This window comes from Eurytemora carolleeae, unplaced genomic scaffold (genome assembly GCF_000591075.1).
Source record: "Eurytemora carolleeae unplaced genomic scaffold, Eaff_2.0 scaffold1091, whole genome shotgun sequence".
NCBI lineage: Eukaryota > Metazoa > Arthropoda > Copepoda > Calanoida > Temoridae > Eurytemora > Eurytemora carolleeae.
The window spans coordinates 90428-115113 of NW_019397388.1; the positions used below are offsets into that span (position 1 = coordinate 90428).

Sequence of the window (24686 nt, forward strand, 5' to 3'; positions counted from 1 at the left end):
AATTAAGACAATTTATAGCAATTTATTTATCACCTGCTCCGTCCTTACGCTCATTCCATCGAACTTGAATCCTCTTTTAAAGAAAGCAGAACAGTCTCCAGTATATCCACTTAGACAATACTCCTAAATATATAGTAGGTTCCACTAACAGCTCAAGTATACCCACTTAGACAATACTCATAAATATACAGTATGTTTCACTAAACAGCTTTAGTATATCCACTTAGACAATACTCCTAAATATATAGTAGGTTCCACTAAACAGCTCAAGTATATCCACTCAGACAATACTCCTAAATATATAGTAGGTTCCAGTAAACAGCTCAAGTATACCCACTTAGACAATACTCCTAAATATACAGTATGTTCCACTAAGCAGCTCCAGTATACCCACTTAGACAATACTCCTAAATATACAGTTTGTTCGAAAAAACAGCTCCAGTATACACAAATACTCCTAAATATACTGTATGTTCCACTAAACAGTCTCCAGTATATCCAATTAGATAATACTTCTAAATATACTGTATATTCCATTAAACAGTCTCCAGTATACCCACTTAGACAATACTCCTAAATATATAGTAGGTTCCACTAAACAGCTCAAGTATACCCACTTAGACAATACTTCTAAATATACAGTATGTTCCACTAAACAGCTCAAGTATACCCACTTAGACAATACTCCTAAATATACAGTTTGTTCCACTTAACACCCACTTAGACAATACTCCTAAATATACTGTATGTTCCACTAAACAGCTCCAGTATACCCACTTAGACAATACTCCTAAAAATACAGTTTGTTCCACTAAACAGCTCAAGTATACCCACTNACGCAAAATTCTTATCTGATAGATAGTTCTTACGAGAGACATCTAGCGGCCAAACTATCGTCCCCCAAAGTACGTGAACAACACGACCACTGTTTAAACATTATTATGGAGAGAACGGGCTCAGTATACCCACTTAGACAATACTCCTAAATATACAGTTTGTTCCACTAAACGGCTCCAGTATACCCACTTGGACAATACTCCTAAAAATACAGTATGTTCCACTAAACAGCTCCAGTATACCCACTTGGACAATACTCCTAAAAATAGAGTATGTTCCACTAAACAGCTCCAGTGTATCCAATTGGACAATACTGCTGAAGTCCATTTGTGCAGATTACACAGCCTTGCAGTTAAGTAAAGTTGATTTACAAGAAACTAGAGAATTGTATTCCTTTACAAAAGTATCAAAAACAGAGGACTAATTAAACATCTTCTTTCATATTCACAGTTTTATGTGTCTCCCTGTATATACATACGCGGATACAGGATTGCTCTCAATGAATGCGAATTCAGAGACAACTATATGGAACTTATACTACCGGCCTCCTTTTCTTCAGGATTCCTTGCAAATATGAACTTTTTTTCTTTTCTAAATTCCTTGCAAATATGAACTTTTTTCTTTTCTAAATTCCTTGCAAATATAAACTTCTTTCTTTGCAAAATTCATTGCAAATATAAACTTCTTTCTTTGCAAAATTCCTCGCAAACATGAACTTCTTTCTTTCTTTGCAAAATCATTATCTAAGCCATGTGAAGACCATATTCAATGGAGAAGACATTTAACTCGGGATCTTCATATTTGAGGAGTTTAAAGTCGTCTTTGCAGTCTTACTCTTTGTGGGTAATCATGTAGCAAAAAAGAAAAGATAAATGAAAACTTAACATATTAACGCACTAAATACATGAAATAAACCTTTTCGGTAAAAAATCTGTATCTTTTACCGACAACTAATATACGATTCTTTAAACATTTTCAAGCCGTGAATAGCTGCAATTTTCCAGCTAGGCGAGGAGGTCGCAGATAGAAAATATCTAACGAATCCGACAAAAGTAGAAACAAATTTTAAAATATCATAAATAATTCATTTAAAGTTTAACACCAACCTGACAAACCTTGGATTGATTCGCAGTCGACATTTTTCTATTTTCATTAAATAGAGTAATCTAGCAACAATAATTATTTAATAACTGTGATAAAATTAACTATTTTGTTAACTTTTGTGATTAATCTTGTTGAACAATGTGATTATACAAAACGAACGTTCGATTAAGCATCGGACCTACTCAATACACACATCTGACAAATAAAAAGTATTCATTGGACTAACGAAAATTTACATAATTTAAGGCAACAATATCAGTAAAAGATCTTACGATGCCATACAGCAGTCAGAAATCACAGCAGGTTCGAATTGTATCGTAGATCAAATGTTTCCGAACATCATTCTTCAAATACTCACCGATATTTTGATCAGCTTAAAAACATAAAAAAGGATGAAAGCATTATCACATTATTTACTAATTTTGAATTGAAGAATGTTTGAAATCAAGGGTTTTGTTTTCTGGTTTAAAAGTAACAAAAAAATAGAAGTGAAAACATGGCTCAATAACATTATTACTAAATCTAAAGGTACTGTTATAGTAATTAAAAGTGACTCTTTATGCCAATTTAATAATGCCCGATTCACAAGAGTACCCGTGACAGTTTTGTCTCGTCAAGTATGAATTAGATATAAATGTTCATAATTTTCAACTGTGTTCATTTCCCTTGCAGGTAAACATGGGAATTTTCAAAATCATATCTTTCACATTATTTATCAAATAAAGGTTTCTAAGGTACTATTGTGAATCGGGCATTGCTACCTTTGCATGGAAGGTCACTAGCAATGCGACTTACAGTCACTTTAGAATGATTAACAATTTAAGGTTACTGATGTACACTTGTTTGGATAATACAGTTATGATGGTCCGATCTATGTTGGAATAGAACAGGAAAGAAAAGAAGAAAATAAAGAATGATTGATGTAGTATGGAGTAAAGAATATACAAATTGTGAACCTACTATTCAGATATCCAGGAGTAATATTATCCAAGCAATCATAAACTAGACATAATGTTATCCAAGCAATCATAAAATAGACATAATGTTATCCAAGCAATCATAAACTAGACATAATGTTATCCAAGCAATCATAAACTAGGCATATTGTTATCCAAACAATCATAAACTAGGCATATTGTAATCCAAGCAATCATAAACTAGACATCCAAGCAATCATAAACTAGACATAATGTTATCCAAGCAATCATAAACTAGACATAATGTTATTGAGCCATGAAGAAAAGTTTTAAGTTCTTTTTTTCGGTTTTAAACTTTTTAGCGATATATTCTTAATGTGCTAGTTGTTATAATAATAATAATAATGATGGCGTACATATGACAATATAAATTTAGATAAGTGTCGGAATTTGTTCCGTTGATCAAGAACTTTCTCCAAAATTTAATCTTCCGGATTCTGTTTCTGTTTCAGTTTCTGTTCTAGCTTCTGGAACTCGGTCAGTTTAATCTATTTCAGTAACAGTTGCAAATATTCTTCATCAAATATATTGTTTATTAGTGTACAATTTCACATGTACTGCATTGAACAATGAACGTTAAAATGTCTGCCATACTTGCAAAAATCGTTAAAATGATGATAAAAGAAAAAAGTTTATCAAAAAAAGTATTTTTTGTACAAAGAGGACATTTCGAAAAATGCTTCAACTCAGAATTGATTCTGGCAACACAACCACAACCGAGCTTAAGATTAAAAACTAGCATGAAGTCCTATTACATTTTCTAAACATAGCTTCTAAACTTGTGCCCGAATGTATGTATTTTGTAAATCTATGAATAAAGATCTCACATCTGTTACACCTCGTCGGTTTGATCAAATACTTGTTCTACAGAAACAACCTAAAAATTAGATCCACGTCATGTTTTAAACTATTTATCATTTAAAGGGGAAGAAACTTCAGGGGACGAAAGTTCAAAACCGTGCTTATATATTCCAAATCTGACACTTTGAGCAGAAATGTTACAGTAAACGTTCTATACCGTGTCTTGGGAAAATCTAAATACTCTGTTTACAACATATTTATAAAGCATCAACAAGTGTAAAGTCTGGGCTAAATCACGGTTTGTAACTTTCTTCCACTGAACTTACAAATATCCATTCCAATAAATGTTCATCCGAATTCGAGGGAATACTTCCAAGCTCCTATCTCAAAATGAATATACTAAGTCTCTGTAATTTTAAAATAGATTAAACATCGCGTCTTAAATCAGACATTCTGCCAGATTACCAAACACAGCCTTTCAGCCTAGCCCTCGCTATGTTGGTTCGCAGTACACATATTTAATTTCCGGTTAAAAAATTTCAAATTTTTTTCTTTCTTTTTTTCTCATTTTTATGCTTTAACTTGATAAACCATTTAGAGATTATAAAGTTTTAAAATTGGTCAGTAGTCAACAGTTCCTCATCCTGAGTACCGTTTGATTGTTTATCATTACTAAGCATGTAACCATGTGATCAACTTTGGAAACCGCATTACCTCAGGAATGTAGAATTGAAGCATATTTTGAACTCCATTTTTCAGAGTAACTACACTAGAAGGACAAGAGGTGCAGGAGCCCTGAAAATAAAAATGAAATATTATCTTGAATATTATTCGAAAAGATGTTTTTTACATCTGTTATTTTTCATTAATTGTTAAAAATTCGTATGGACTTGGAAAACCTTAAAATATAAACTTTAAATTATCAAAAAAGTGATAGTTCTAAATTTCTCCTATGTTCTTTAAGGAAAAAAACAAATTAAGCTAAAAATGACAAAAAAATCAACAAAAATATGCGGCAGTGTACCTGCATTTTTAGTTTAACGATTCCATCTTCAAATCCTGCGTACACAATATCTCCACCATCCTCCTATAGTACAACTATTTACTTTCACGCATTTTTTCATGAAGCATTTCACATAGATTCAGCCAGCTTATAAAAAGTCTCATAACATTTTAAAACAATGGGCTTTAGTTTTATCGCTCTAACTCTCTTATGCTTTTCTGTAGCCCTTTACATGTATATTTTAACCCTTTAAAGCACTTGTTGTTAGCTTTAGTTTAAAAGAAGTTATGGGCAAAATTCTCATCGGTTTTGTTTGAGAGCTTGCGACTTTTAGATCACAGTGATTTTTCCATGTCCTTTAGATGATAACTACACAGCGTGACTGTGCAGCATTACAGATAAGTATTTAAAACGACAGTAGGTAGTTCAGCGGCCTAGCTCAAACCCAGTGCTTAGGATCCATTTGATTTTGATGCGTATCTTTAAGATTTACTGAATTTTTTTAACAAAAAAAACATTTTCAAATTTTTTGTTTTATTTTTTTAGCTTATTTTTATCCTAAAACTTGATGAACCATTCAGAAATGAGGAAATTTTTATAATCTCTCTTTTTTCAAAAGTTCAGATTTGAGTTTAGGATTAAAAAAGTTTTTTTTGTGCAGTTTTTGGTTGATATTTTACCCCTTGGAACCGGATCCGTTGATCCGCATATTTTTGCGGACCCGGATCCAGGAAGCGAAAATCTTGCGGATCCAACGGATCCGGATCCTAAGCACTGCTCAAACCAATCAATTTTGATCTCCAATGTCACAACTCCTACTCTTTTCAGACTAAATCCAACTTATTAATTGAAAATTAAATCATGATTTTGAACTAGCACTTTTGTACACTTGTGAAGTGTACAATGGCGTAAGTAAATGTGAAGTGTGCAATGGCGTAAGTAAATGTAACAGTTTACTAAATATGTACGATTAAATGTATGTACCTTATAAGGGCTGTAAGCGTAATTTCAAGTGACCCTGCATGCAAAGATGACAATGTCCGATTTACAACTTGAAACCTTTATCTGATCAATAACAAATAGGTTTAACAGTTTTTATTTCTGATAAGTCTTGTATGTATTCCTTTAAGTTACGCTTACTGTCCCTTTAACACAATTGCAGGAAGTATCAGATTGGTGATATTTCTAAAGCATAAACTTTACCTGAACAGTTGGACGAATTCTGGTATCTAGAAGCTCTTTAATCATTGCAACTGTATCATCATCATCATCTAGATATATATTTAAATATACTTGGTTTCTTTGTTTTCGGTCTGTTTGTAGTCAGTCGGCAAAACGGATAAAGCAATCCGAGCTGAATGAAATATCCTTAAACCCGATCACTGAATCTGTGTATCTAATGGACACGCTTTTGATTTTCTTCTTAAGCCGTTCTTTCTTAGATAAAGTAGAGAACAATCAAAAACCGGGTTTTTAAAATTAGAGAGTCCCTCCCGTTTCTGTATATAATCTTAAATGGCGCGCAAAATTTCAAATTTATCGGCTTCATATATGCGACTCTGATTGGTTAAATTTTATACACTTTTCAGGATACATGTAGAAGATTTGGTTAGTCTCGATATTAAGAAAAAGAGAGGATCAAACATTGATCTCGATATCCACTATTCTAAAATTTTCAGCTCCGGTCAAATTGTTTTGTGTGACCTCACATGACCCAAGGGAAAATTTATGGCCCGTGTTTTAATCATTTCAGCCCAAATGTTGAACTACTTGCAGATGCATTGACATTTCCGTGATTTGAATGAATATAATATTCATTGCTTCATAATTTTAAGAGAAGACTATATTCAAGAATGAATAGTTTTTTAGAGTTTACTCTCCTGAGTCTTCATTTTAATACATTTTAGAATTTAATTAATTGCGCCTTACTTTCGTAAATCAATAATTTCCAATGTTGCAGCATTGCTTACATTAATTAACATTGCATGGGGATAAAGGTAAAAACGCCAAAAAATTGGAATTCCTTTAGATGCTTAAATCCACACATGAAAGCTTAATAATCTGTAAAACAATGTAAAAAGCTATAGCAAATAAAATAACATTTAATAGCTCATTTCATTACAATGAATTGGGGTTCGAAGCGCCCTGGATTTATATTTCTTATAAATTTCATTAGAATTTTCCAAAATATAAAATAAGCAGTTAAAGGTCATAATAATTAGGAATATAAGTTAATTACCTAATATCTCGGTATCTCCGCTAGTTTGAATATCTGCACTTATCACCGGAAGTCCGCTGCTAAAGAAATCCATGATGGTGGCAAATATTTCCGGTTTCATTACTCTCCACTCATATCTGCAATAAAGGTCTGATATGATCATTAGCGAGAAGAAGTTTCACCAGGATGACAAGTGAACTACTTTTCACGACACACTTGGGATAAAGACCAACCTTGTCTAGTTTCACCATTTTTCTGTAACTATTAATTTAAATAAAAAATAATTTGTAAACTCACCCATCTTCATCATGTTTTGTGACAGTAATAAAATTAGGTCCAAAGAAAACTCCTTTAACTCCTTCAATTCTAAATATTCATAAAATGTTCAGTAAATCTTAAAAAATCTTTTATCACAAAAGTGTCACAAAGAATTCAATACTAAGTCTTGTGTACATTTTTACTAGCTTTATCATAGAAATCAGCGGCACACATATTAAATTAAAGCAGTCCCAGGAGCGACAAAAAATTATTGTTTATACCACATTCTTATCGGATTTACTACGTAGCCATTTATTAACATTAATTCTTGATATTGTACAGCTAATCTATTTATCAATTCTCGATATTGTAATTGTAATAATAATGATTGAAACCTGCGACACCATCTTCCGAAGATTGATTGAATAAGTATAAATTGTAATTGTAATAATAATTATCAAAACCTGCGATACCATCTTCCGAAGATTGATTGAATAAGTATAAATTGTAATTGTAATAATAATGATTGAAACCTGCGACACCATCTTCCGAAGATTGATTGAATAAGTATAAATTGTAATCGTTGGCGTAACTTTTAAAATATAATATTGAAGAAAATGAAAAAAGTTATGAAAACCTGAAAAGAAGTTTGGCAAGAGGACTCCCCTTAGCAGCAGCAAGGTTTGGTACATCATAGGTTCCTCCACCCTCCAGCACCTCCACACCTTTAAAATCTCGATTTGGAATTTTTAATAATATTCTTCTACATGACATATGACACACAAAAGCACCAAAAATAAATTCGACCTTCAAAAATGTTATCGTTTGAAAATTCGTTTTGTTTATCTTAAAATTTAAAGGAATAAATATTTTTTTGACGTTCAATAACATTAGTAATATTTTTTGAGGACATAAACTCTCAAATTAACAAAAGAGATTTTGAGTTTGAAGTAAGTTTACCTGGCAAAAATTTAAGGCTGGAAGGATTAGGAGTGTCTTGAGTCTGTATAAACATATTCCTTGGAAAAAAAAGTCAATTATTTCATCATTACTCAAAATAAAAACTCATTTTTTTCAATTTTTGAATCTTTGCATCATTAAGTTCCTTAATCAGAAGTTTAATTTTAAAATTATCTTATAGTGATTTGTTTCTTTATTAGGAAACAAAGATAATGTTTTTAAGAATTGAAAAGATTTACAATGCACTGGAGAAAAAATAAACTTTGGTTGGCAGTTTTTTTCTCTTTTCCCCCAATACATATCTTTTCCCCCCACTTCTGCAAAAACATCCTAAGAAATCGAACTTCACGCAAACATATCTAACATCAAAAAAGAAAAAAATTAAGAAAAATTAATGCACCCCGTTAAATGAAGAAATCTCGCCGATTTTCCATCGATCTGAAGTAATGAATCAATTCATGAATCAATCATTTCTTTAAATTATTGGGACTTTGCAGCTATCAATTAATACATCCGACAACCAATCAATCGTCTATTTCGTGAAATTTTTACTCAAATTTTTATTTTCAATCAAAAAATACTGAGACTACAAATTAAACTAATTAGTCAAGTCAGTGCTTAGGATCCATTTAATTTTGATGCTGATCCGGATCCAGGTCATTTCTTTAAGTTTTACTGAATTTTTTTAACAGAAAATAATTTTCAATTTTTCTTTATTTTTTTTTTCGCATATTTTTCTCTTAAAACTTGATGAACCATTCAGAAATGAAGAAATTTTTAAAATCTCTATTTTTTGATAAGTTTAGATTTGGGGTTTAGGAGTAAAAAAGATTTTTTTGCAGTTTTTGGTTGATATTTTACCCCTTGGATCCGGGGATCCAATTTTTGCGGATCCGGATCCAGGAAGCCAAAATCTTCCGGATCCGGATCATAAGCACTGAATCAAGTAACATCTGATCTTAACACCAAATGCGCGATTTCTGAGTTGGGCAAATTCGACGTGATAAATTTTCAAAAATTCCTAGATTCCAAACCTGTGATTTGTCAGAAGAGGGTTGTTTAAACGAAAATTTAGACTGGGATTAAATATTCCATATTTATTTGACATTGTGCGCACTGTAGTCATAGGGCGCATACAACGCGCAACCAGTGTCAGGGCGCGTATTCCTCTTTGAGCGCTCATTTTTAATCTGAAAATACATAAAACTAGTGATTCACGTTTATGAATATATTTGTCTAAAATTTTACAATCTTTGGAAATAAATTGAGAAGCAGAATTTGTTTTGGTTGAAAAATAAAATGCAACAACATCACTACAACATAATTTATGTTCACATTTTCACAATATTAAAGGGACTGATGGAGTTCTTTTTATAACATGTTGTGAATTAAAATATTATTATAATGCTTTATGGGATAAATTATAGTTCTACTGACGAGACAATGAAAATCGAATTTTATCTCGCCGAAAAATCTTGGGTTAAAATTCAAGCCCTATCAAATAAATATCTAGTTTAAATCCAAGCATCTTAAATGTTGGACCACAAGACAGAACCAAGTAGGATTAAAGTGTTAAATAAACAAACTGAATCTATTTCTAGATTCACCAAAGAATAGAGAAAAATATAATTTATAAATTTCAAGTTTTCTGAATGTATTTTTATTAACGCGAGACATAATATTTCTATCAAATACTTGTGTATGTTTGAAACTTTTCGTTTTCAACAAAAAAAAATTACATTTTCGCTAAGAAAGTAAGTGATGATTTTTTCAGTAGACTAATACAAAGATCTTGAAAAATTTACATATAAGTAATAATTCTTCTATGGGATAAACGAATGGAGCTGTGTCGATTAATTGATCAACAGGCGCTTTTATTAATTTTTGAACATCAAGTATGACATCGATCTTTGCACGAACATACGGCATCGAGTGTCCTACGAGCGAAGACGTACAAAGAGCGTACGGTACAACTTTAGAGCACAACATTCAGTTTTTTTAAAACCCAGGATCAATTGATCAGCTGTAAACACACTGCATACAGAACACTGTGTCCTAATGATAGGGTTGTTAAAGACTTTTAGCGCAGTTTTACAATTCTTTCACGTGTGTTAAAATAAATACATTTTTTAAACAACAAAGAATATGTACTGATAAGGGATTGATTTAAAAATCATAAAGTCTACAATTTAACACGCTAGAAAGACATTTTTTTACCAACATTGAACTATTTTGAGTAAACCCACGGTCACACCACACGAAGCTGTCCCGAAAAATCCGGCACATTCCTCGGAGAAAAATCCGCAACAAACTCCGGAAAAGATCCGAAACATTGTTCGGAAAAATATCCGCGACATAATTTGGTGAAAAATATGCAAAATCATTCCGCTGCATTTCGAAGTTTTAAAATAAAGAAATGTTTTAGTTATGAAGTTTTAATATTTCCCGACTTTCGGTCATTGAACAATTTTTGACAATTACAGTTTTGTTACAGAATGTTAAGTCTTGTATATATTTGGATGAATAAAAAAATTGGAGCTTTGCAAAATATAATTATAATAACAGGAAAGTCTTTGGATTAAACTAACACGTAGTAGATCAAAGAAGAAATAGTCTGAAACATTGCAATTATCGAGGACAAAAAATCTTTAAATGATGACCGTTTGGCGTTCTTTTTTGAAAAATTTCAGTGCGGAAAGAAACTTAAAACTGACATAAAAAGAATATTTAAAGTTCAAAATATCGGAATGGTTTCACATATTTTTTACAGGAAACTTTCACTGGGTGGCGTAGAAATCATTGATTTAACACTAGATGAAGGGGTGATGAATATAAATAACCTAACGAAAAGTTTTTCTCAGTAAACTCAGATTAATTAAAATTCTGAGACCAATGATAAAGACATTAATTTAAGAATAATTAACGGTAGACATCGTCTCCTTCCCCATTATCAGACGCAGACGTTTCATCTTAGTCGGTGAGTCATCTTTCTGAACAAACAGACCGTTCTTCTCCACCTCAGCAGACAGGTGTCTCCTCTTGCCGAGCTTGATGGACTCCTTGTTGAAGGATATCTCCGGGTCTACCTTGATCTCCTCCTCAGATTCAATTCCTTCAACCCGGAGAACTTCGTACTCGTCACTCTAAACAAATGATAACCGTCAGGTCAGAGGATTAAATTAAGGATTAAATTAGTTTTAACATCCAGTGAAAATTCGTAAGCTATAAAACAAAAGTCGATGACAAATAAAAAGAAGAAAGGTTTTATCATCTTACATTTTCTTTAAACTAGAAATGGTGCTTTTGATTGCTTAAATTTGTAACTGTTAGAACAAATTTGTCTCTAGTTTGAAGATCAGAGTCTAAAACTAAAGAAGGCGCGAAAAAGTTATAGTTTGTAAGTTTTGTAAAATAATGAGTTGCTACTTAAATGTTCAACTTTCTCAATTAAATCTTGAAAGGAAACTTGAATTTCCCTGAGAAAATCTGAACCAATCAGAGAAATGGATTACGGAGAGATATTACGTAACCATCGCTCATCAGCTGTTTTTTAATCTTAAATAATTTACGTAACCTTAAACAAAACACAATTCCAGGTACAACCGTTTATGGGTTTACATTGCAAAAATTAATTAGTCTATCTATCTATCTATTAGGACATCCCAATAACACAAATGTTACCAGGAAACCACCCCTCCCGGCAACCCTCTGCCTCACTTAGGAGTACATGGGTCACAGAGTTAGCATGACATGCGCAATGATACTGTTATGCCCGAGTGGAAGTAGCCGAAGCCGTGAAGCCCCAACTATAGAGGCTTGTATCTATAGCCTGAATTGTAAGAGAATGTTAGGTTTATCCTTATTTTCCTCCGACTTTTGGCCGAATCATTCAATTAGATCTAAAATGTGAAATGTCTTCAATCAAGGTTTTAACTTTTAAAACCCATCAGGGTTAAAATTCAGGTTTAAATTAAGTCAGAAGTGGCATTTAAGCTGAAACCTAAAATTTAATTTGGAACTTTTCATTCTTCAGTTTTAGAATCTGGGAGAAAAAATGGAAAATTGGATTTTAAAAGGCTAGATTTTAATACCTTTTTATATACTTTTAACCAAAAAAAATCAGTATTTTCCCCTAAAACAGCGCGCGGGGGGGATTTTAGATTTTAAACTGATAAAAATCTTAATTTATATTTATTTAATTCAATTTTTCTTGAATTCAAAGAAAGAGAAAAAATGCTGTGCTTAACAAATGTAATGTCTATCCATACCTTGTCTTCACCCCAGCCGAGGATAACCTCGTCTAGAACAGGAGACCTCTTCCTCAGTAGTAGCTTAACCCTGAGGGGCGAGTTCGGGGGTAGAGGAGTGTGAGGAGGGGAGGGGGAGGGAGAAGGGGAGAAGGTGGAGGAGGAGGGATGGGTGGTCCTTTCCGAGGGATCATCAGGAGAAACTTCTTCTTCTAAAATAAAAGAAAGTTATTGAATCTGGAAACTAATACAATAATACTGTCAACATAATTTCAATGACCGCGTATTAAAGAAACACATGACATATTCACACCAGTACCCTGAACACCTCTCTCTTGAAACGTTATGAAGTTGAATTCTGTCCATATGGTTTTAAATATTTGCTGCGTAGATGCGCAAGACCTTTAATGTGGATGCATTTAAAATTATTACCTGGATCTGTATCCCTGGATATCTGATTAAGTTCCCGGAATGAATTCTCTATATCCTGCTGGTTAAACGTTCATGTGAAATCAGTCCCGCAAACAACATTTTAGGGATAATTTCAAAGAGTTGAATCGAATCGAATCGAATCGAATCGAATCGAATCGAATCAAATCGAATCAAATCGAATCAAATCGAATCAAATCGAATCAAATCGAATCAAATCGAATCAAATCGAATCAAATCGAATCAAATCGAATCAAATCAAATAGAATCAAATAGAATCAAATCGAATCAAATCGAATCAAATCGAATCAAATCGAATCAAATCAAATAGAATCAAATAGAATCAAATCGAATCAAATCGAATCAAATCGAATCGAATCGAATCAAATCAAATCAAATCAAATCAAATCAAATCAAATCATATTAAATCAAATCAAATCAAATCAAATCAAATCAAATCAAATCATGCCCTACTTTGATCATGAAGGGACTTAACTAACTTTTACAAACTTATATAGGAAAGTACCTATCAGGTAAAAAAGCAAAACAAGTGCGCGTTTTAAAAAATTTAAGAAGAATATAAAAATAAAAAATTTGTTTGTTTGAAACAGGAATGATTTTATATGAACTGACCCTTTGAAGTCTATCTAGTTTCCGTAGAGTTGAAGAATAATTACGCCTAGCCTCAGCAGATCTAGTATCTACACTCCGCCGGGTCTCAACAGTCCGCGTAGAACGCCGGGTTTCTGTCCTCGAATTGTCGAGGTTCATCCGGCGCACACCGTTCTCCAGAGCGGCTCGAATCCTTTGCCTGACCTCCTGATTCTCAGCCGAGCCTCGACTATCCTCCAGTTCCTAAACCAAAGAGGTTTCAAAACATTTTACAACCATAAATGTCACATTATGTTATTATCATGTACTACACGTATGAAAAGTATAAAAAGTATTTTTAAAAAGAATAAAAAGCATAAAAAGCATTAAAGCATAAAAGCATAAAAGCATAAAAGCATAAAAGCATGAAAAGCATGAAAAGCATGAAAAGCATGAAAAGCATGAAAAGCATGAAAAGCATAAAAGCATAAAAGCATAAAAAGCATAAAAAGCATAACAAGCATAAAAGCATAAAAAGCATAAAAAGCATAAAAAGCATAAAAAGCATAAAAAGCATAAAAAGCATAAAAAGTATAGAAAGTGTAAAAAGTAAAAAGTATAAAAAGTATAAAAAGCATAAAAAGCATAAAAAGCATAAAAAGCATAAAAAGCATAAAAAGTATAGAAAGTGTAAAAAGTAAAAAGTATAAAAAGTATAAAAAGTATAAAAAGTATAAAAAGTATAAAAAGTATAAAAAGTATAAAAAGTATAAAAAGTATAAAAAGTATAAAAAGTATAAATAGTATAAAAAGTATAAGAAGTACAACAGGAATAAGTTCATGATTAAAATTTTGATAAGAATAAGATTACGTAAAACCAGAAAATTATGAGAAAAAAATAGCAGGGAAGAGCAGGTCACAGCAGTAATCTGCAAGTTGGTTTTTGTATGCAACAATTTTCATTGAATCCCACTAAGCTTAAAACGTATTGATGTAGGACAATTTAAAAACCAACTCTTTACAAAGGAATGTCAAATTATAACAGTAATGTTTGAATCATTGGTTCAAATTATTAAGATAGTAAATGATACATATTCTACATAAAAATAAAGACATTAACCTGATCTGAACTGTAGGATACAGGAACACCATGATAAACCCTGCTAAGTCCACTAGACCAGTTTTCCCCTGCTTCTATACCGCTGTCGGAACCGCTGGATAGAGTATCATCACTAATACCACTTGAGGAATCACTCGGTACTCGTCCTCTTTCACACCGACGCACACCACTACACTGTATGTCCTAGGAAGAAAAAGATTGGCTATTTCGAAAAAGAACACTATCTGGGGAAACGAGCAAAACAAATCTTTTATTATTTTTTAGGAACACTTGGAGAATTTGATTTAGGGTGCCAGATTGAACTGGTGGGGGAATCAGCACCTGACTGAGTCCTTCTCTCGGATGTCGGTCTGGGGATCACACATTGGGGGTCTTTCATGATCTTAGTCATTTCATTTCATTTCAATCCAAGCTCGGATATTATTAATTGAGCAGAAAAATCGACGTTGTTCATTTAACTATTTAACTTCCAAATCCCNCCCCCCCCCCCCACCGAAAAAAGAGGAAATTCACCTTTAGAACTTTCTTCCCTGCCTCCACTTTTCTCTGCTCTTCGCACTGCGCGGCGCGTCTTCCTGCTGTTGCGCGCAGTGACCGGACGGTAAGCGTATAGTCACGTGACACGCAGGAAGCGACCGGAAGGGATTCCAGTTCGCGGAGTTCAGAAGCGTTTGTTACGGCAGGCTGGTGAGCTTTGTCCTTGTCTGATGGAGGATCTGAGTTTGAGAATACTAGAGGATTCACTTCCTTTGCTCCCCCTGCAAACAAAATCAATTTATATGTAATATTTCATTCTAAAAGTTGTGAGGGAAAAAAGAATCTATCTTCCTTCTATTCAGAAAAATCAAGATGGATTCTTCTCTCCCTCAAAGGTCAAGAACTCATAGGATTGTATAATAAAAAATGAGACCTATTTGAATTGTGTGTGTGTCTAAAGAGTGTCCGGCTCATTGTTTTCGGCAATGTTTTTGGCCATGTTTTGAAACTTAAGTGAAAAACATTTACAAAAAATATTTAGTATAAATGGGTCTAATTATTAAGTTTCCTAAAAAAAAGGTTAATATTTACCTAAAAAAGGCTGTGTGTTAATCTGATGGTTTTGTTGCAGTGTGAACCCCTGAGCTATCATGAGTTCAGCGTCGTATTTAGTTCCACGAAATCCTCGTTCCTTCAGCTGTTTATATGTTACAGCAGACTCAGGGGGACTCACCGTACCTACACAGTACACACAGGTCAAATTAGCCCATAAATCAATTGATCAAACCATTAATCTATCAGCAAATCAATCCACCAGTAGAAAAATCCATGATTCTATCGATCCAACGATACATCAGTAAACAATCCACTAGTTAAAATACCCAAGGGTAGGCCATTAGAGAATTTTTTACCGTACAACATTTCTTCTGGAATGCACTATAAACTCGGTGTCGGTGGTTTAAAACTGGTTTACATACAATTTTATTAGACCTATGTCGAAACAATAATTTACAGTTTCGACATGAGCGGAGGAGAGGGTTTTGATAAATATTTAAAAATAATGAATTAATTCACCTCGCTCCATTTTATCTTAATATTTGTATCTTTATAACTCTGGACTGTGCCTAAGGTTTGAATACTGGGTTCAATTTCATGTTTCGATTTAAGTCCAGTTTCGGTTGAGTTTGTTTTAAAAAAACTACAGAGCGTCCCATATTATATTAGATTATCTCCAATCTTTAACGCCAAAATACGCACATACTACTCAAAAAATCTAGCATTTTCTGCAAAAAAAATGATTCATTCATCTTAAATTTTCTGATTTATCCCACAAATTGTAATTTAGACCCATTGACGAGGTCTAATTTGATGTGGGACACCCTTTAGTATACAATTGTACAGCCACCGAAAATGAGTTCATTGTATACTACGGAATTAGGTGTATTGTGAGTACAAATTTCTCTATTGGCCATTCCTTAGCTTGAAAATACCTTTAAGTTAATTAACCGTTTTATCAAACCTAAAACATTCCCTTGGTTGTACCGCGTTCACCAATCAAAATTAGAGGCAAGGTTCATGAATTATGATCGGACAAACAAACAAACAAACAAACAAACAAACACAAAGTACTACTATATATGTATAAATTACCTGATGAAACCGGACTGGCAGATCTACTGTTGGAACTTGAATTAGAATTACTAGTCTGTAGATTAGAGCAGGCTGTTGCTAACTGTTTTGGTCGACGCAATCTATAAAAAAAAATATTATGAACCTGTCTATTTTTGTTGTCAACAATTGAAATACTATAAGCTAGGGCTCACCGAACAAACAATGTAAGTTCTGAGTATCGTTCAGGTAATTCTAAAACAGGAGTTACTGACCAGAACTAGAAAAATCCAATTCTCTAGGCTCAAAGACTAGTTCAAGGGTATTCAATCTAACTCTTCTGGATTCAAATTAATTTAAATGCATGGATTTAATAGAATGGAAAAAAAACGATTTGAAGATCAAACTTTGTAGTGATTAAAATGATGACGTTTTTCTTTGAACAATGATGGTAATTGAACTTATTTCTGATCGATGTGCTAGATATTGTTGTTTTTCTTGCTAGAAAAGTGTTCGATTACAAAACTTCCTTCATATTATTTCTGAAGCAGAAATGCGTGAGAAACTTGTACCACAGTTGAGAAATTGATCAACTTTTAAAGAGAAGAAAAAACCCTTCTTAATCAAACAAAGCTTTAAGGGTACCGTTCATTCAATAGACGGAGAACATGTGAAATTACGTTTCAAGTCCCTTTAAATACCAACTGAAGTCCTCAAGTGTTAACACCTAACCTGAGATCTGTTTCTCTTAACCTATATCCGTTCTCTTTCTCCGGTGAGTTGGCCAGCCCGCTGAATGCGCCGGTCTTCCGTCGCTCACAAGTCTCACACTCACAATAACAATTATTGTCTCCGAAGAAGTCCTCTCCGTACATACAGGTGATCTCCTCTCCGGGAACTATATCACGTAGAACCTAAATATCAACTTCCATTAATCTCATATTTCCACGAATATTCAGTTGTATTTCAAAAGACAATTTTTCCATCCTTTTTGATAATTTTTCCTATTAAGAAAAAGGTAAAACTGCTGTTTGGGATGGGAAGGAAAATATTTAACTGCTGTGTTTAGGTCAGGATTGGAAGGAAATGCAGAGCATGTAAGTGAGCATGTTGTTAAATGTGTATATATATATATATGTGATTATAAAAGAAAAAGGTGAGTGTGCCCTGTGCATGTTGTCAGTACAAAATAATTAAGTTAATGTCAATATTGATCTATGTCGAAAGATCAATATAAGGAGCGTGTACGAATGAATATTCTTCAACAAGTGTAATAATATTTCCATTCTTTAGTGCTCGGAGCGTGTAAGAATACACATTCTTTCACGGTCTGAGCGTTAAAGAATGAAAATTCTACACCTACAGTGTAAGAATACGCATTCTTAAACGCTAGGAAGCGAACAACATTAAAACTGTTCCTCCTGAACCGTAAAATAATAGAAATTTTTACACGATAGGTTTACTACTATGGAACCGAGCAGATATAATATATAACTACTTACTATCTACGTACTTCGTAATGTTTAGAATTAAATGAAATTCATAAAACCACAGAAATGTGATGTTAGGCTTTGGAACAGGGTAATCAACATAGAATGAGACTAATAACGATAAGAAACTCGTAGAAATTGGATTGTAAGAATTAAGGCTGAGTTAATTCCGTCGTCTAAAAGTCTTATCCATTATGGGTAAACCTGTATAATAACATTAATGTAAGAATTACTATAACCAACCTTGACACAGGCTCTATCTCTCCCAGTTGCTACAAACTTGCAGTTAGGTCTGCAGTCGTGGTTGATGTAAGCCGCTGTTCCCAACCACAACTGGGCGCAGTTTTTCCGACAGGAGAACATGACAGAGAAGTCATTCTTCCCTTGAACCAGCAGCATACGCTCCTCCTCCTCAGACAACTCAGCAATACAACCTGCAATCAATCAATCAATCGAACGACCAACTCATTATTTAAACGAACAGTCAAAAAGTCGAACAATCGAACAGTATATCAATCGAGAAGTACATCAATCGAACAGTACATCAATCGAACAGTACATCAATCGAACAGTGAGTCTATCAATCAATCAGTCAGTCATATAAAATGTCAATCAATCAAACAGTCAGACAATCAATCAATCCGCCAGTCAATCCATCAATCAATCAATCAAACATGTCATGGATTTATTCTTTCATTTAATCAGTTAATTAAAAAAACTCCCGATGATAAATTTTGTTTTGTCATGTATTAACTTTCTTTTTCAGTTCTTATTTCAATTCGTGTGACCCTGTATTAATTGTTTCATCAATAAACCGATATATAAGCAATCTTTCAATAACATATCAACCCCTAACAGCTTCATTAATAGAATAAACTACGATATAAGTAAATTGTGCTTCATTTTTCAAATTTATTAAAAAATTGTGCTGTTAAAAGGACCGTTCACTTATTTGGGTAATTTCAGGGTAAACTAAACAGCCTATTCGCTCTTGATTAGCAATGGTCTTACTTTTCAAAGACAACTGTGGCCTGAGAAAAATCCGATTTTTCGTTCAGAATTCGAGCGAAAAGGGACGGTCCCTCTCTATAGACACTAATTGATGTTTTCTTCAGTATGTTGTGAATCAAAATAAATTTCGAATATAAAATTAAACTGTAGTATCTGATCGTTAATTGTAAATGTCATTATTTTTTAATTTTTGTTGTTTTTTAACTTTCTATTTCTAAAATAACACTATTTTATCGCATTCAAAATTGTGTATTGCCTGTGTAAAAAGCTGAATTGAACGCGGCATGACAAATGAAAAGTTGTGCACATACGCGAACAAATCTACAAAATCTATGAGCCAAAATACGAGTAATGCTTAATTGATTGTCGTAGAGACGTCGTCTTTGTAGGCATATTTTTCATGTTTTAATACGAAAAACGTAAATTTCTTGCTAACTCAAATATCAAAAGTTTTCATATTTTAGTTCATAATAAAGAACACATAATGCCATTAAAATATAATAAATTTAAATGTTTTTGGGCTGCTGTTACTGAAAAAAACATCAAATAGTGTCTATAGAGAGGGACCGTCCCTTTCAGCTCAAATTCTGAACGAAAAATCGACTTTTTCTCCGGCCACAGTTGTCATTGAAAAGTAAGACTATTACCAATCAAGAGCGAATAGGCTGCTTAGTTTACCCTGAAATTACCCAAATAAGTGAACGGTCCCTTTAAGACTACCAGGATATTGTGCGATTAAAAGTACATATTTGCCTTAAAGAAAAATCTAAAATATTCAGGACAAGTCTGGAATAAAATCTAAAATATTCAGGACAAGTCTGGAATAAAATCTAAAATATTCAGGACAAGGCTGGAATAAAATCTAAAATATTCAGGACAAGTCTGGAATAAAATCTAAAATATTCAGGACAAGTCTGGAATAAAATCTAAAATATTCAGGACAAGTCTGGAATAAAATCTAAAATATTCAGGACAGGTCTGGAATTAAATCTAAAATATTCAGGACAAGTCTGGAATAAAATCTAAAATATTCAGGACAAGTCTGGAATTAAATCTAAAATATTTAGAACAGGTCTGGAATAAAATCTAAAATATTCAGGACAAGTCTGGAATAAAATCTAAAATATTCAGGACAAGTCTGGAATAAAAATGTCAAAAATTGCGTTAACTGAACTACAATAAGAACAGTGCAAAATTTTATGACATTTTCATGATTAATATTTGCGATCAAATATTTATTTTTAATTTCAACTGGATCTAATTTGACAAATCAATTTTAACATTAAATCTAAATACCAAAAAAGTCCAGTGAAGTGTTAAAGAATAATTTTTTTAAATAGTTTTTGATCTTTTCTTACCGATTAGAGAAGAAATTTGATCTCCCTTAGACCAATGTTTGGTTGCTACTACCCTGGCTCCCATCTGTCCTTCCATACTATATCTAGAAGAAAAAAATAATTATTTATCACAAACTAACCAAGCTTCTGTCCAAAAACTTAACTACTTCCCTTAAATATATTTTAGGCGATAATTCCCAACAATATTTTAAGAGAGAGAAATGATTTCCACGAAAATATTTTCTACTTGACTAATTTGAACTAATTTGAAATGAAATCTGAAAAAGAGGTCCCGTTATGAACCCCCCAGACCGCCGCCAGGCACAGGAAGCACCGTCACATCCCTGCTCTAGCTGAACCTTTATACCCTCAACAATTATTCTATTGTCATAAGATAAAAAGGAGATACATTCCAGCCAGTGGCTCATCAATTAACTCCATTGGTTGGTTGTATCAGTCAACCCTTTCATTATAAGAAGAAACAATAGTATTTTAAACGAACTATTCATCCTTGCTAGCAAAAATAGTAGAAATATCTTTTAAGGCTAGCAATAAAGGATACCCCCCCCCCATAAATCTTATTTTAAAGTAAAATATAAACAAACAAAAACAAACCTGTGACAAGGTTCAATATTGAAACCAGAGTCTCTGTGAAACCATTGAAGATATCTGTAAACATGTTCCCGTAGAGCTTCTTGATGAATCTTACTCTTCCTTTACAACAATATAAATCAGTCAATCACTCAGGATTCTCAATTTTGGGGATGTGAAGTTGCTTAGATATTGAAGATTTAAAAAGAAAAAAGATGTAAAATAGCGAGGCATAAAATTGCATTTTTTTTATCTATATAAAAAAACAAGACATTCGTATATATAAATGTTGCTGGACTGATTGGGCTGAAATGTTTTGTGGACAGGGGTGTTAAAGGCTAACAAAAATTTTCTTCAAATTTTTTATTCAATTTTTTATTCCACGGGCAACGCCGGGCCCTTCAGCTAGTATTAAATATTACCTGTTGTACACATTTCGGAGCCAATCACATTCCATTAACAGTTTCCAGGTTTTCGTGTGGTTTTGATGCTTCTGGAACTCCTAGGAAAATTATATTCAAATTATGACCAATATAAATTGAGGTTACAAATGCTCCTTTTCTAGAATAGCTTCTTTAATAACAACCATTAATTTTTTATAACAGAACTAGTTATGATTTAGAGAATATTGATTCTTTCAAGGTCTCTCCACGTGATTTTAACTGTCACTCTATTGAAAGAGGGACGAGACTTTCATATTTACATGTTTTTATAGCTTAGAAAAATAAAAATGTATTGAAAATTTCCTCCACTACCTCTGCAGCAGAAATCCGCAGGCAACTTTTGTGGAGAAACCAATAGTGATCTGAGCCCACGATTTCAAAAATTCGGAAAATATGGCACGGGTCTTAGCTGTCGCTGGGCCTTATTTACGGTTTGAGCTTTCGGATTCAAGCTGCATCTTATTTTCAACAGCATTGAGTTCAAAAAACCGGCTTAATATTCTTTTTGGCGGATTTTCATGGTAGGAATCGGCGCATTCCGGGTTTTTTGAGAACAATACTCAACATTGAGCCTTATTCTCCACTAAAACCAACTAAGTTCGGTTTTATTTTCATTGGGCCTAACTCCTTAAGTCGAGCCGAAGATCTTGCAACTGTCAATCACGTGACACAAGCTGTCGTCAGAGTTGGGTCTATAAGTCGGGTTTGAGGAGTTGCAGCTCGAAACGAAGTTTTTAAATCACGGGCTCAGATAAATCTTTTCAAGGTACCGTAATCGTAACTAGTCCGGGTGTGCAACTCAACAAATTGAGAGGCACATGATAAATAACGGCTACACTCTTCAGTCCATTTAATTAAATCCTTAGTTAGCGTATGCGAAAAATTAAAGAAACCAAAATAAATTTGCAAACCTGTATAGCAGATTTAAGATGTTGTTGAGCAGCAATCCCTGGTGTACGAAACCTAGAATTTAAAGTCCTTTTAAATAGAAGTTTCTAAATCAGGCGATACTTGCATTTTTGGTCGCAGTTAAGTTAATTCAGAGATACTAAATAGAACGTTCAAAAATTAACATGGGCATTATTAGAATAGCGTAAATATATTTTTAGAACATGTTGTGAATACATCGAGTATCAAACTTGTTTTTAAATTACAAAAACAGTAGCGAAGCGACTTTCTCAAAATGATAAATATATATAGGAAAACAATACTTCCACTTTCTCAAAATGATAAATATATATAAGAAAACAATCCTTCCACTTTCTCAAAATGATAAATATATAAGAAAACAATCCTTCCACTTTCTCAAAATGATAAATATATAAGAAAACAATCCTTCCACTTTCTCAAAATGATAAATATATAAGAAAACAATCCTTCCACTTTCTCAAAATGATAAATATATAAGAAAACAATCCTTCCACTTTCTCAAAATGATAAATATATAAGAAAACAATCCTTCCACTTTCTCAAAATGATAAATATATAAGAAAACAATCCTTCCACTTTCTCAAAATGATAAATGTATAAGAAAACAATCCTTCTACTTTCTCATATGATAAATATATATAAGAAAACAATCCTTCCACCGTCTCCTAACACATAATCTAGACTGGACAAACACCAGGCTCGAATATATGTAGAAGACGACATTATATAAGTCCATTGAAGCCAAGAGGATACATATTTGCCCAATTAAGATACATTAGTACACCTTGCAATACAAATTTGTGTCATTTTATAACGTAAATGTTTCCCCAACTCGCATAGTTTAACTGTAATGCTTACCCCACCTCGCAGGAATAATTTTAAAAACATTTTAAATGTCGTCATCATATTTCTGATATTCTCTCAGCCTAGTGTTTGTTCTGTCTGGATGATGTGCTAATTAAATACAAATTAACAAATTAACAAATTAACAAATTTAATATTGAGGTGAAATTGCTTATATGAAAACATTGCTGTCAATGACTAACCTGAGAGACATTTTGTGTGACGCAAAGCCAAGGAATGGATCAACTACAACGGCAGTCGCAATGTCGTCGTAATCCGACAGTTCCTTTGGGGTCATACCCACCACCCCTCCCACCGAACTCATTGCAGATCTCAAACTTTTTTTCTGAAATAATTTTTTTTTGTAATACAAATAAGATAGGAGGATTCGGGAGGTTCGATGAATAGCTATTACACTCATTACACTCGCAAAACTGAGGGTCTGTCCGATAGGGGGGGCTGGGGGGGGGTCCAAAAATCGTATACTAGGAAATTACCGCTCTAGAAGCAAACATGTTAACATTATACGATTATAGTGATGTGCAAGCGAATAATTAATCAGTACTTTAAATTTTACTCTTTTACAAGCAGCACACAGTATATTCTAGATATAATATAATTTTTCACTTTGATTAATTCCTGTTAAACAAGAGCTAAATATCTCAAGACATTTTAGAAATTGACAATTGTGAAAAATTATGTAAAGTTTCTCTGTTCCGCTCTGCTCAGCTGCGAAGAAAAACCTAGAATCGGAATATGAGAAGACTATAGTTTTATAGTAATCATCTGCACTCTAAACTTACAAAAAAGTGAAGTAATTGAAAATTTAGATTTAATATATTACCACGCTCAAAATGGTGCAAATTTAACACTATTTTTTAACGGACTATTTTCTTTGGTCACTGGTTGAAAGAATGGCCGACCAATGAGTGCTACGGATTTTGATCGAGTAGTTAAGCTTTCAAGGGCCTAGAACTATTTTATGTTTTGTAAGGGCGCAGGAATAACAAGGGCCTAGAACATTTTAGAAATTGTCCGTCAAATTTTATTGAACTTAATTAATTCTGAGAACAATTTTAAAATTTGATAAGATTCCATAAATTTCTTTGTTTCAGCAGCTATACTTTAGGCTTTATGCCCAGCTTCAGTTAGAAATGTTTTTCAAGTTGCAGCTACGAAATATACTTTCTATTTACAGACTTAAAAATCTAGTTGGAATATGAATTTAAATGCTTAAGGGATCGAGGTTATTTGGACAACTTTATTCATTCAAACAGACTTTGTTGTAGCAAACATGAACGTCCCAAATCTTAAACTATATTTTTAGCTCTTAAAAGATTTCGTTCGGTGTGAAATGAAATTTTTGGGACAGAACCGATATTATAAGAAATAAATCGTTAACAAATTGAAA

At 33.0% G+C, this 24686-nt stretch overlaps 2 protein-coding genes across 3 annotated transcripts; both read right to left on the reverse strand.

Annotated features, from left to right (window-relative positions):
* Positions 1 to 3158: 3158 nt before the first annotated feature.
* LOC111714030 (NFU1 iron-sulfur cluster scaffold homolog, mitochondrial) lies at positions 3159 to 9367 on the reverse strand. Of its 2 annotated transcripts, none has more exons than XM_023489030.1 (10): positions 9193 to 9367; positions 8159 to 8217; positions 7836 to 7923; positions 7238 to 7306; positions 6962 to 7077; positions 5926 to 5993; positions 4744 to 4806; positions 4434 to 4514; positions 3757 to 3795; positions 3159 to 3406 (listed from the first exon to the last, which is right to left on the reverse strand). In XM_023489030.1, exons 1-10 carry the CDS (start codon positions 9339 to 9341, stop codon positions 3341 to 3343), a joined length of 798 nt encoding a protein of 265 aa, XP_023344798.1. In that variant the 5' UTR covers positions 9342 to 9367; the 3' UTR covers positions 3159 to 3340. The 2 variants fall into 2 exon arrangements, with proteins under 2 accessions (XP_023344798.1, XP_023344799.1); XM_023489031.1 differs by having other exon boundaries at positions 3174 to 3406; positions 3746 to 3795.
* Positions 9368 to 10999: 1632 nt separating this feature from the next.
* Positions 11000 to 23621, reverse strand: LOC111714029 (histone-lysine N-methyltransferase SET9). The gene is made up of 15 exons (XM_023489029.1): positions 23479 to 23621; positions 22414 to 22465; positions 21482 to 21561; positions 21084 to 21182; positions 20490 to 20572; positions 18364 to 18554; positions 17363 to 17544; positions 16673 to 16773; positions 15614 to 15760; positions 15059 to 15303; positions 14546 to 14728; positions 13468 to 13689; positions 12838 to 12892; positions 12427 to 12617; positions 11000 to 11301 (listed from the first exon to the last, which is right to left on the reverse strand). Exons 1-15 carry the CDS (start codon positions 23598 to 23600, stop codon positions 11068 to 11070), a joined length of 2187 nt encoding a protein of 728 aa, XP_023344797.1. The 5' UTR covers positions 23601 to 23621; the 3' UTR covers positions 11000 to 11067.
* Between the last annotated feature and the right edge of the window lie 1065 nt (positions 23622 to 24686).